At 38.6% G+C, this 14574-nt stretch overlaps 1 protein-coding gene across 1 annotated transcript in view; it reads left to right on the forward strand.

The window, feature by feature from the left end:
• The window catches only part of LOC126337003 (reticulocalbin-2), a 50283-nt gene that overhangs the window by 6816 nt on the left and 28893 nt on the right, over positions 1–14574 (forward strand). The window contains exon 3 of the mRNA XM_050001249.1: positions 1265–1421. Within this exon, the coding sequence (XP_049857206.1) occupies positions 1265–1421 (157 nt within the window). The remainder of the gene's footprint in view (positions 1–1264; positions 1422–14574) is intronic.

Raw genomic sequence — 14574 nt, forward strand, 5'->3', positions numbered from 1 at the left:
CCAGACTGAACGCTGAAAGGCATAATAAGTCTTAAATTATGATGATGATGATGGTGACACTTCTCTGGTCATATGGTAGTCAGTCAACTTTATCCTGACTTTATTCTCTCATTAGCATTTTTTTTTTTTAAAATTATTAATCTTTCACATGATAACTTCTGGCATTTTCAGTGTACTTGTCTTGATTTATAATTCTTAAAGCCCTTTTTGCTCCAAGTTTTGAGCTGTTGAAACTTCGTGGCAGGTTAGCCACACCAGAACTCAAACCAGGGACCTTGTCTTTCACAGGAAATGTATTCACTGACTGAGCTACACAGGCATCACACAAAATTCAACCTCACAGCTGTATCTCTACAGTGCCTCCTCCTATGTTCCAGACTTCAGAAAAGCACTCTCTCACCTTGCAGGACCAGCTCTTTAGGCCGAAGGGATATTGAGCAGAAATGTTTTAGCCACAGCCTTGGGATTATTTTAATACAATGCTAATCATTTGCCTATTGAAGCATACCGATTTGATATTTGTTGTATTCATGGTGCTGCAGTTTTAAGGACAGCACTGTACGGCCTTTCTGTCGAGAGAGGAGTTTGATTTATATTGGTGGATTGATGATATTATTGTGATGTAGCTTTAAAACACTACTGACAGCCATGGGTTCTATTGTCTATTTCGCACTGAATGCGCACTGTATACATAACTAATCTTCGTACATTACTGAGAGGACTGTAAATAATCTTCATTATCCATATGCCTAAAGGAGGAAAAATAAGTGAAGAAAAAGAGTTCACAGTTGTACACTGATGGCAAATTATATTATTATGTAACCAGTTGACACTATTTGTTGACGTGTAAAATTTTGTTGAACTTTCACCGTCATCTGAATTACTTTTAATTTTAATCTCTGGTGCTACATTTATGTATGACACACTGTTACATCGTTTTGTTAGTAATCTTCTCCTATAAATGTAGTACTTACTCCAGTTTGGAAAATAAATTTATAAATCACAGGATTTTGTAGGATAGTGTTGCAGTGTGTAACTAAATATATTAATGGGCAGCTATGTGGAGAAATGTACGAAGTCTTGCACCTTAACTACCTCCACAAAATGAAATTTAAGATTATACAGGCTAAGAGTTGTGTAGTTATGCAGTCTGCATTGTGCTACACATTAAGTTTGTAGGCTTTACTTTCATTTTGTTTTAATTAAATTTAAATTTTGTCTTGATTTATTTTGCTAATTATTGTGTACTGGATTCCATTTTTAGAATGCTATCAGAGGAAGATGCAAATGACCGTTTTGAAGATGCGGATGAAAATGAGGATGGGAAGGTGACATGGGCAGAATATGCTGCTGACTCATTTGGACTGGGTGCTAATGAAGATGACGATGTTTCCAATGATAGCAATGACAGTGATGCAAAGGTCTGTAATCATTGTTGTTGACGTATAGGCCTACACTCACTGATTGAGCTTTTTAGGGATGTTTGTGTCCAGTTGTAAGCATAAGTTAGAACTAACAGATGGATCACATGCTGACTTTCAGATTACGGTGGATGTGTTCTTAATATTGGTGCAATGCCAGATTTTCAAAGCTATTTTGTTTTTTCTATTATATGCTTTATCCTTAGTTCAGTGCCTTATACTTATCCGCATTTCCCTTTTTTATGCAGAAAGATAACTTAGACAATGATTTATTAGGCCATACCAGTTTATTAACTTTCTGCATATAACGTGCTGAATCTTGTACGCAATTTTATTTCTTCCATATCAAAGGTGTCAAAAGAAAGGAAAAAGAAGAAATAGTAAAGGAGTAATTGTATGTCCAATCCATCAGTCAATCCACAAAATGGCCAATGTTACTGAGGCTGGGGTCGCGCGTGAAAATTATTTTGGGCTTGTCAATTCTTTCCCTGTCCCAAGAGTTTACAGATTGCTTACCTAATCCTTCCGGACCCACTGTTGGACTGTGTCAGACATTATGGTTTTCTAGTACAGCTTCGATGTCTGACTATGTCAGCCAAGTTTCCATTATTGTAAACATAAAATAAATGATCGGGAGAATGTAGTGAGTAGTAAAATGGAGTTGAAAAGGGTTAATTGTCATTGCCTTTTTCTCATATCCATGTCAACAGATCTGTATTTAATCTCTTAATGTAATGTTGAACTGAAAGTGTGGAATGGGTAGAAGTTGTCCACTAAGTATTACATAGCCAGTTGCAGTGGCTTTTTTCACAACTACTATAAATTGTGAATTGTGTCTTCTTGGAATGGACTGTGATAGATAGCTTTTCAGGTTTGTGTTTTAAGGGTTGGACATATAAATTTAGCTGACAGAGGCTCAATTTTGACCCCATCCTAGAAAACTAATGCAGTTAATATATTCACTATGTTATGTGGCACTTAACTTGGCTCAAATGAAAGAGGTTTATTGTTAATATAAATTAGGATAATATATGCATGACAACACTGCTGAATAAGCTATCAACATGGTTATTATTCTTAGATCACAGATGTGACATGTACATAATATATACACAGTATTTATTGAAGGTTTTGTGTTGTAAAGATGGAAGGAAATAAGCAAAAGAAGGTGTTCCAGCAAAAAAATATTTTTTCAGAAAAATATTTTTTTAGAACTAGTTTTTGATGAGTAACTTGTGTAAAATGTTAATAAGATGTACATTGCAGTTAGTGATTGTTTCCATTTTGGATGGTTGCGGAATTAGTTCTGTTTTTTTTTTTTTTAATTGTTGCAAATAATTTTTGTCCAGAAAACACACCAGTTTTATTGTTTATCATTCAGTCAAAAAATTGGTTAACTCTTTCATGGAATAAGCAGCAAGATCATTGGAACTCAGTTTTCTTCCTGTTTTACAATCAGAAAAGTTGGATATTGTCTGTAATGTAAATGGAAAAACACAGCAATCCTTGCACACAGAAAGCTCCACACTACAATGGCCCAGAATGTAGAAAGACAACAGGAGATGTTTTCAAGTCATGTGGTTACATAAAGAAGTGTTGTTAAAATTCTCTTTATGACCAATAGAAATGAATACGTCATCCGGTAGCTGATAATGCACAGTCACCTGGTTGCTTAATACCATGGTTGGTTCAACTCCAAACACAACCTGGTGCCAACTATGGTGTCACATTGCGATACATCTTATGTATTATTGGCCATGGATTTAGGCAGTTTTCTGTGTGGATGGAAGGTCCAATAGTTAACAGGTTTCAGGGTCCTCAAAATGCTAATTAAACTGTTGATGCAGAGAACGACAGAGCTGTTGCCTATCTGAAGGTTGATTTGAACACTACAATTACTTACTGGGAATGATTCTCTTTATGATTATTTCCTTGCCTTCCTCTGATCTTCTAAGTAACTTACCCAGCGAGTTATTTGAAAATGTCCAGTTTGATGTGGTTAACGAACATTGGTTCAGCTCAGCATTTTCAACACTAACAGATATTGCCAGAAGTAAAAATTGATAATTGCAAGCAAAACTTTGTGAATGACTAGGAACTGAACCCCAGACCTATGTGTCTGCAGACCAGCACATAATCATAGTGCTACTAAACTTGGAGGCTAGTAAAGATATCAATGGTAATTTACCTTCATGTGTGCCATCATCATTGTTCATGCAGTTGTCATACCAGTTCAGACATTGTGGACATCCAGCACCAAAATTACCAACATTCTGTACACATTGATTTCTGTAGAATTTATGTACAGGGCACTTTCTGCTGTTCAAGCTACAAGAAGTGTTCAATCATTATTGGCTACTGTTGATCTTCAGACACTTCTGTTCGCTGCAAACAGTGCTAATTTTCCGTTCTTGCTTTCACAGTGTCTATGAAATGAAATGTCTAAACTCTTCCACATCAATTCTTATGGAAGCAGTTATCTGCACTCATGACTTAGGCAGCAGACAATTTTCTTAAACTAACTACACATGTTGGGGAAAAAAATGTTCAAACCTCAGCAGTGCATTCAGATATTTACTTATGTATCTTTTGTGGTAGGAACTAGTTCTTTATTATTTATTTCTTTTAAACTTGTATTTGCACAAAATTAAATCTGCTCTTAGTGTTAATAGGTTGTGAACTGATGAGTGCAACTGAATTTCACTTGATCTGTGTAATTTTGCTAGTGAAAGTTGATACCAGTTCAAAGTGAAATAAGGTGTGATCAGAGATTGCCAAGTTCAGCCTGATCAGAATTCATTTTTTATCTTAATGTCAGATCAGTTGTTTTAGACACTTTGACCTAAACAAGGCAAGGAGTGACAGTGTTGTGCAGATTTTGTTTGGTAGAAGAGCTGTGATTCCTTGCATGTGGGTAGGAAAGTTGTTTTCGTTGAATCTTGGTATGAAAGTCAATGAGAAGTCTGACACGACTTTGATTTAGTTCAAAAGGCAACACTGCACAACACAAATTTCAATCCAGAACAGTGTTGGGGATGGAGGCAACTGCAAGTTTGTAGGTTCATTGGTTTGGTGGTTCTAAACATCTCTAGAATAAGGTTACCAGCAGGATAGTGAGCAGGTTGACGTGACAGGTTTGGAAAAAAGGATGGCTGCTGAGAGCCGGTCACCCATTTTGAGAAAGAGGAATTACCACAATGGGGGAAAAAAGATGATGATCCTGGTCTGAGGTGCCAGAGTTGGCAGTCATCACTGCATGAGGTGGGCTTGATTGTGAGAGTGAATGGTGTAAGTTTTTCTCCTTCTTTTTGTAACAAAGGTTGTGAATCAAAGCTTATGTGTGTCTTTTAATTGTGCCCTTCTGCAGCTTAATGTGTCATCTTGTCAGTAAGTAGCAATTGAGGAGGGCTGTTCAATAAAGAATGATCATAATTTTTTTATGGTCATAATTTCAGACACTAAAATTTAATTGTTTGATATTCTGTTACATTAATGTGCAACAAACGCACTGTAGTAGCTTCGTTGTTGGAACTCCTGGTTCCTGCCTATGAGAGGCAGGCAAGGTCACCCATGTTCAGTATTGCCTACTGCTGCAATGGAGGTAACATGTGAAGAACAAAATGTGGCTTCGAAATTCTGCTTTCATCTCAACATATCTTCAGCTGAGGCCTATACAACGTTACAGGAGGCCTATGGAGAGTCTGTTCTTCCCCACAGCACAGCTAGAAGGTGGTTTAAAATGTTTAAAGAAGGGAGAGAATCAATTTCAAAGAAAGGTGGACCCGGTGGTCCAGTTACTCCTCTTGCAGAAGAAAACATTAGCATCGCTGGTGTCGTTGTGAGAGAGGATCAATGAATTACCTTAAGATCACTTTATGAAATAAAGACCATTTCATTGGGTGCCACCCACACACTGATGACAGAAAAATTACGCGTGGCATGTTTCTGTGGGATGGGTCCCAAGACCGTTGATTCCCGAACAAAAAGACATTCGTGTGCAGGTCTGCATGCAGTTAAAGTTGATGTTAGAGGAAGATCCAGAGTTTCTTTCAAATGTAATCACTGCTGATGAAACTTTGCTACATCATTTTAATCCTGAGCAAACAGCAAAGCTCAGTATGGAAATCTCCATCACCAATCCCCAAAAAAAGAAAGTCGTTGGTTCTGTTGGGAAAGTTATGGTCATCTCATTCTTTGATATTCATGGAATGGTTTGTCAGCGTTTTGTACCTGCACACACATCAGTTACTGGACAATACTACAGGGATGTCCTGAAAACATTGCAAGTCCATATCAGGCCCAAAAGACCACATTTTCGTGAAACAGGCTGGATGCTGCACCAAAATAATGCACAGCCACATATTGCCAATATTTTTGCTGAATCTCTTGCAAAAATCAATGTGAAGTGCATCCCAGAAACGCTTTTGTGGGGGCATTATTAATCATCAGAAGCAGTGGTGAAGGCTGCAGAGGTGATTTTTGACGGACCTCTTAAAAAATGGTTTCCAGCATGTCTTGGAGGACTCACAGAAATGCTGGGACAAGTGCATCGCATTTGTGGGAGACTTCTTTGAGAAGGACCATCAAAATTATGAGGATGAGGAAAGGTGTGTTGTAAAAAACAAAAAAGAAAGAAAGAAAGATCATTCTCTATTGAACAGCCCTTGTATCTTTTCCTACACCGTTAATAATGATTAAGATGTTTTTCCAAATTTAGGTCATTTTATTCTTCTGGTCAATGCCTTGAAGTGTGGCTATTTCATATGCTGATTGTTGTAGCATCTATGTGTTAATGTTTATTGAAGGAACAATACGGTAGTAATGTCTCTCTATGTGCAGATACCAATACCCCCAGAAGGCCGCTGTCTGTGAGCCACAGCGCTTCCCGAAAATGGTGCTTGCTCACAATGCTCCGTGTTGCTACTACACATTCTGTTGAAGGATAGCACTGCCTGAAGAAAATGCTCCTGTTATCTTGCCAATTTATATCAGACATAAGTTCAGGAAGAACGAAATGGTAAAAAGAAACACTTTCATCCCATTAGTACTGGCAGCTCCTTTCTTGAGCTCATCACCCCTCCCACCCCCACCCCCTCGAGCACACATGAATACACATGTGATTACACGTAAGTGTGAGGGGGCCGAGAAACTTCTGTCTTCATTATATCACAAAAAGTGAAGCACCCTGGACAGCATGAAGATATGGAGTGATTAGTGGGAGATAGCACCTGACAAGAGTTTGAAACGGGCCTCATTGTGGAGCTTCCTTTGGCTGCCTGGGTGAATCGTGCAATATCCAGGTGTGTAAGCATTAAAATGTGACAGTGGAATGCAAGGGAAAGTGAGAGCAGGCACAGTTGTCATCAAGGTTCTGGTCAACCACATCTGTCATAAGAGAGGATTGTTGTATCGGGAACCAAGCACTTTGTAACCTACTTCACATTTGCACCTTCCATCTGAGAACAATTAATATTCTGTGTCACCCTGCACCATTGGTCAAAGATTAGCAGCAGCTGGGATAAGGAATTACCATCTTATGCATAAGCTGCCATTAACACCACAGCAAAAACAGGTGCCTTTGGAGTAGTGCCATGACTGGGAAGCATGGACTGATGATGAATGGGGTCGTATTGTGCTAAACGATGAATTGCAGTTCTTCACGACCCCAGGTGACCACTGTTGGCAGATGTGGTGAGAAGTCCCATTCTTCAAATGTTTTGGAAAGGCACAGCAGTGTTGTTCCTGCCATTGTGGTTTGGGGAGCCATTACATGTAACTTCAGGTCAGGGCTGGTTGAGGTTGAGGACTCTTACAACAGAAAGGTACATCTAGGACATCCTGTGTCTTCATGTGGTTCTGCTCATGTGACAGTATTGTGGTGCAATTTTTCAACAGATCAATGCTCATGTCTCCATAAACTGTCTGCATGATGTTTGGAGACTCCTGTGGCCAGCAAGATCCCCAGATATGCCCCTAATAGAACGTGTGTGCCATTATCCAGGATGTCAAGGACAAGTTAGAACAATTGTAGGCCAGTTTGCATTGGGAGAGGATAAAACAGCTTTTGACACCCTCCCCAAATGAATCAATACATGCAACCAGACCAGAGACAGTGCAGTGTAATACTGATATGTGGGATTATACTGCCAAGTTCTTTGTAAATTTGACTAGGATTTTGTAGTCATTGAAATATTATATACAGTCTCAACTCATGAAGTTTCATTTTGTTTCCTCCTCCATTCCGGGTGCTTCAAAACTGTCTGGCAGTGTATTTAATTCGATTTTATTGTATATTAGATTTTGTTAATCAGTTCCTGTTACCTCCCTAATCTCTGCTCTAAATTCAGCTGTGTAACATATTTTCCAGTTTGGACACAGCAGCTTTCAACCATTGTGTTAAGACAGATATTACAGTCTGATCCGCTCAGTTCTTTCCCCTTTATTTTCAGTCTTCTAAAGCACTGAAGTTTTCAGTGTTGTTGTTATTATCTCCAGTCCAAAGACTGGTTCAGTGCAGCTCCTCCTGGTGGTCTGTAGGTAGTTCTCTGAATAATTGATCTGTGATTAACTACTGTAGTCGACGACCATTTAACTTGCTTGCTGTATTCGCTCAACTATTTTCACCCATGACACTTATATGCCCTACCAAGTAGACTACTCCTTGATTCCCCAGGATGTCACCTATCAACCAGTCTCTTCTTTTAATCAGGTTGTACCCTAAATTTCTGTTTCCCCAAATTTTATTCAGTGCCTCATTAGTTATCTAGTCTACATATCTAATCTTCATCATTCTTCTACAGCACTGCATTTCAAAAGCTTCTATTCTGATGTTGTCTAATCTGCTTGTTGTCCACATTTCACTTCCATGCAAAACTACACTCGAGACAAATTCTTCTTAAAAGACTGTGTAGCACTTAAATTCATAGTCTTTGTGCATTCTGTTCAATCACTCCTCCAAATCTTTCGTCATCTCTTACAGAATCACAGTCTCATTGCCTAACCTCAAAAAGTTTCATTTCGTATTCCTGACCTTTAATTCCATTTCAAAATTTCCCCGTGATTTCTTTCACTAGTTACTCAATGAACAGACTGAATAGCATCAGGAATATGCTTCAATCATGTTTCATTCCATTCTCAGCTGCCACTTTCTTTTCTCATCCTACTCTTATAACTATAGTCTGCTTTTTATACGGTTTGTAAATAATGTCTCACTCCCTGTATTTTATTCCTGCTATCTTCAACTTCCTTGGAGTGTGTTCCAGTCCACATTGTCAAAAGTGTTCTCTAAATCTGAAAGTGCTATCAGTGTAAGTTTTCCTTTCTTTAAACTAACTTCTTAGATAAGTCATGGAGACAGTGTTGCCTCGTGTGTTCCAACAGTTCTCTGCAACGCAAATGGATTTTCCCTGAAATCTGCCTCCATATCTTTCAATGCACTGTGAAATCGTCTCCTGTCTCGTGTTCACCTACTTTTTGTACCTTTTCTGTAATATTGTGACCTCTTTACTTAGTTTTGGCTTGTCATCTGAGCTCTTCATATTCACACAGCTGCTTATCTTTTCTCCAAAGATCTCTTTAATTTCTCTATAGGTGGCATCTCACTTTCCCATAGCTGTGCATGTTTCATCAGCCTTGGATTTGTTCTCTTGCCATTTTTACTTTGCCTGTTATCACTTTCTCTGTTTCATTTTTAAGATGTCTGTAATCCTTTAACCTGCTTCATTTGCTGGATTTTTATATTTTCTCCTTTTGTTAGTTAAATTTTTTATTTCCCTTGTTATCCAGGGATTTCTACTAGGCCTTGTCTTTTTATGTATTTGTTCCACTGCTGCCATCACTATTTCCTCTCTCATAGCTACCCATTTGTGTTCTGTTGAATTCCTTTTGCACTGTTTCACTCCCACATTGTATTCCTCTGAAACTCTCAACAGCCTCTGGTTTTTAAATTTCATACAGATCCCATTTGCTTTACTTCGTATGTTTTTGCAGTTTCTGCAGCTTTAATCTGCAGTTACTAACCAATAAGTTAGTCAGTACACATTTTCCCATGGAAATGTTTTGCAGTTAAAAATGTGATTTCAAAATCTGTTTTACCATCTGTCTTTACCTGTGAAATGTTTTACTTTGGATGATACCATTATCTTTAAGCCATATACTAGGGCTGCATGCCATCAGGGGAGGGGGAAGGGGTGAGGATCGAAATGACTGTAGTTTTCCTTTGATTTCTACTATTTGCAGTACCAGTACAGCAAGGCCATGTTTGCTAATGTTACAGATCCACAAATCGTCTAGGCTTTTGCCCCTGCAACTACTAAAAGGGCTGCTTGTCCCTCTTCAGGAGTCACAAGTTAGTGTGACCTCTCCACGGATATCCCTCTGTTGTGATTGTAGCTACAGTGAGGGGATTTGTATCATTCAGGCATGAGACCCATCCCAACTTGGCAAGGTTCATGGCAGGACATTTTTGATGACAAACAAAAATTCCTGGTAACAGTGCTTTCATTGGCTCATTCTGTGGGGGCAAAACAGTGTCAAGCATATTGTTATTCTGCCCCAGGACTGCTCGAGAAGATCGGTGCTCAACAGCAGAAAGGGAGGAAGAACTTGGGGAGTAAACTATAATGCAAGATTGTTTCAGACCAACAGTATGTTCTTGTTTTGTCCAATTTCTACTCCCTCTGCTTGCAGAAATAAAAATGCACTAAAAGAAAGCATTACCGCCATGTGGTAACTCGGAAGAGAAAGCCACCATTGCATTGTGCAAGGTCTAGGGTTCTGGGGACTCAAGAGATCTAACAGGGATAAGTCAGAGAATCCTTGGAATTTTTCCAAACTGAAAATTCAGAAAAAATTTCTTTGAGCTTGAACATAAATTCTTTACTTAAGTCCAGTAACCTGAAAGACAAAAATAGAATCCCAATTCAAGCTTTTAAATGAGAGAGAGAGAGAGAGAGAGAGAGAGAGAGAGAGAGAGAGAGAGAGAGAGAGAGAGAATACGTAATAGAAAGTGAAAACTTTCTTGATCAATTAGCAATAAATAGTGCGAAAAATGCAAATGTTAGATGCTGCTTTTTATGTTCATAAACAGATAATGTGACCATTTGAAATTTCCAATTTCCTTCAATAATTTGCAGTGAAATAGGAGACTTGGAGGTTAGTAAACTCAAGGTTAGGTGAAGTCAAAGTGGGTAATGTAGCATTACCTCTAAGAAACGCGAAGAAAATAAAAGAATTTTAAAGCAATAAGAAGTATTGAATTTGACTTGGTTCATTACCCCTTTGAAGTTAAATTTCTATCTATATCCGAATCCTGCTCCAGCTACTGCCAGGTCTGGGAGCTGACGAGTCCTCTCCATTTGGCTCGGTCCTCCCACCACTTTTCTTCCTCCACTTGCTGCCAGGTCACACCTCTCCTTTCAACAGATATTCTCACGCCCATTTTCCACTGTGTTTTTGGGCGCCCTCTAGGTCTTTTCCCATCCATCTTTAGTTCTTCCATAATTTTGGCGAGTCTCTGCCCATGCATCCTCATAACATGCCCATATCATCTTAATCTCTTTATTTCAATTTCTTCTCTCATACTTTCTTGTTTGAGGTCCTTTCTAATCTCTACATTCCTTACTCTGTCCATTCTTGTTTTTCCCTTAACTGCTCTGAGAAATTTCATTTCCCCTGCTTGCAGTCTGCTCCAGTCCCTTTCTGTCATTGTCCATGTTTCTCCACCATAGGTGACAATAGGGATGTAATAATTCTTATACATGAGTTTTGCTCTTTCTGAAACCTCATTATTCCAAATCGGATGGTTTTATTGTTTGGTAGAAATTGCCTCCCTTCTGTAACCTCCTATTAATTTCGTTAGTTATTCTTCCATCCCTAGATATTTCACTCCCTAAATAAGTGAAACTTTCTACCACTTTGAGGGGTTCTCCATTCAAGGTAATATTTCCATTGATTCCTTTCTCTCTTCCAAATACCATTACTTCACTCTTATCTTTATTTATTTTTAATCCATACGTTTTCATTATTTCCTTCCACGCATCAAGCTGTAACTGTACATCTACCTCTTTATCACCCCATATTACCATATCGTCTGCAAAAATCATCTTTTTGTCTTTTTCTTTTACTATATCTTTAACTTCCCTATTCATTCCCTCCACCACAACATTAAAAAGCGCAGGAGATAGAATACTTCCTTGCTTAAGTCCTTGTCTTATTTCGAAGTATTCAGAGTTCCCCAATGGTGTTCTAATTCTACAATTGTGGCCTCTGTACATTGTCTTTATAACATTAAAGTATCCATCTTCTATATCTATCTTCTTCAGTTCTTCCCAGAGTCTTTCCCTGTAAACTGAGTCATATGTCTTTTCTATGTCTATAAAAACCATTATCACCCTTTTGTTATACTCCCAACTTTTTTCCATCAGTTGACGGATAGAAAATATCAGGTCGATCGTGCTCCTTCCTTTCCTAAACTTATGCTGTTATTCACTCAGCTCCTTTTCTATCTTTTCACTTATTCGATTTAGTAAATTTCTTTCAAAAATTTTGGCTGTATGACTCATGAGGGTTATTCCTCTGTAGTTTTTACAAAGTCTTTTATTGCCTTTCTTGAAGATGGGAACAATGTCTCCTATTCTCCAGTCGTTAGGTATTTTACTATTTCTCCACACACTTGATAGTACTCTATACAGCCACTGCATTCCCTCTGGACCTGCTGCTCTTATCATGTCCACTGATACTTCATCAGGTCCTGGGGCTTTCCCCCCATTCATCTTCTTCACAGCTTTTTCCATTTCTTCCCGTGTAATTTGTCCTAATTCTGCTTCCCAACTTCTCTCAATTTCTCCATTATTTGTTGTTCCCTCATGTACCTGCTCCTCAGTGTTTAACAGCTTCTTAAAATGTTCTTTCCAGAGATCTTTTATATTCCCTGGATCTTCAATAATGGTACCGTCCCCTGTTTCCATCTTTACCTCTACTTCAGAAGTCTTCCTTTTATTTTTCGTCATTTTATAGAACATTTTCTTATTGCTCTTCACATCTTCTTCAAGTTTTTTTCGTAAACTCTTCCCATGCCTTTTTCTTTGCTGTTTCCACTATTTCTTTGTACTTCTTCTTTTCCTCTATATATCTTTTATGGTCTTCGTCATTTTTAGTTTCCCACCATTTTCTCCATGCTCCATTTTTTTCTTCTAACTGCTTGGATTGTGGTTTCATCCCACCAACTTGTCTGTCTTATTTTTTCCGTTCCAAATGTTTTGCCACATACTTTTTGTGCTGCTTCGACTAAAGTGTCTTTGAGTAAACTCCATTCTTTTCCTAGATCACAGAAAACTTCTTTTGGAAACTTTTGTGTTATTAATTCTCTGTACTTCTCAGCACATTCACTCTCCTTCAATTTCCAATCCCGTATCCTCATCACTTTCTTCTGTTTTCTATTTTTCACTCACTGATTCTTTTACAATTGTCCCACCAGTAATCTATGGTCTCCATCTGCACTCACACTTGGAATTACCTTCACATTTGTTACTTTCTTTCCCCATTCCCTATCTACTAGAATATAATCAATTAAAGTCTTTGTTCTTCCATCCCAACTGTATCTGGTGATAACATGACTTTCTCTCTTCATAAACCAGCTGTTAACTATTTTCATTCCATTCCTCTGGCACAAATCCAAGAGTCTTTCCCCTTCTTCATTTCTGCCTCCATATCCAAAACATCCCAATACTTGCTCGAATCCCTTTCTGTCTTTGCCTACCTGTGCATTAAAATCTCCCATCACTATATTAGCACTCTCTATATGGTTTTCTAACACATTTTCAAAGTCCATCTCCTCTTGTTCGCTACATCCCACTTGAGGTGCATAAATCTGGATTACTTTAAGTGTTTCTTTTTGGAATCTCAGGTTTAAGATTATGATCCTGTCTGATATATATATCTCACATTTTCAATACAGCTTTGTACATTCTTATTCACCGTCACTGCCACACCATTTCTTCCAGACCTGTTATTCCCACTCCAGTACAGTTTTCCTCCTCCTCTCAAATTCTTCTCACGTTTTCCCTTCCACTATGTTTTGCTTAATCCCAATATATCTAACTTCCTCTCTGTTAGTACATCTGTCATTTCTTCCATTTTTCCATTGAGGGTTAATATATTAAGGGTGCCGATATTTAGTTTATTTTTTAGTCCAGTTGGTTTCATCTTCTTGTACTGATGAATATCATCAGGTCTCCCATCATTTGCACCTTTACTTGAAGAAGCAGTGGGGTCAAATCCTGAGTGGTTCGTTCCGAGGCTCGTCTGTTTTTTGAAAGCGATATATGAAGACTTTCCTACTGGCTTGCTAGGCCTAATGCAAGGAAGGATTTTCTGTTGAGGTTGTCTCCCTTAGCCTTTGGAGTTTATCCTCCACCACAAGGCAGTGGTTCCCTTCTCATTTAATCCCCAGAAAGGAGGGTTGCCTCATCTGCCAGCTAAGCCGTTCCGAAGTCTTCCTTCTCCGCCGTCGCTGCCGTTGAGGTCTTCACCCGTAACCCTGGGCATAGGTTGAAGTTAAATTTGAATTCCTATATCCCAGTCCGTAGAAAAGTGGCATGGTCCGACCTATCCCTAAGACTGCAAACCTACAGTCACCTTGTAATATATCCACTGTATCCACAGCCTTCACAATTGACTGACTGAATAACTGATACAATAGCGCAAATACTGAACAAATTGAGGTAACTGAGGAGCTGAAGTACACTATGGACAACTGTGAGGCCACAATATTGACGCAACTATACTTACGCAAAGTACAATTAACTTTGATAGACTCCTTAGAAAATTTTGATGGCAAAAATTTGCTGTGAGTGCATTGAATTGGTTTCAAAGCTACTTGAGAAATACCGCATCATGTTGTATGTAAGAATGAAAAGTTGCCATGAAAGCACATTCTCTCGGGATTGGCGAGGGGCACACTCCTGAGCTCACTATTATTCTCCTCGTATGTCACTGGCATTTCATGAGGTGTGGTTTTCTGTAAATAGCCTTTGTTTGCCGACAACCTCCAGCATTACTCAAATGCCTGATGTGAAGATATAAATACTGTCATTGCCAAGATGAATGACGATCTGCCTTCAGTTTTCAGACGGGTGCAGAACTTGAGACTCAA

Source organism: Schistocerca gregaria, chromosome 2, assembly GCF_023897955.1.
Source record: "Schistocerca gregaria isolate iqSchGreg1 chromosome 2, iqSchGreg1.2, whole genome shotgun sequence".
NCBI lineage: Eukaryota > Metazoa > Arthropoda > Insecta > Orthoptera > Acrididae > Schistocerca > Schistocerca gregaria.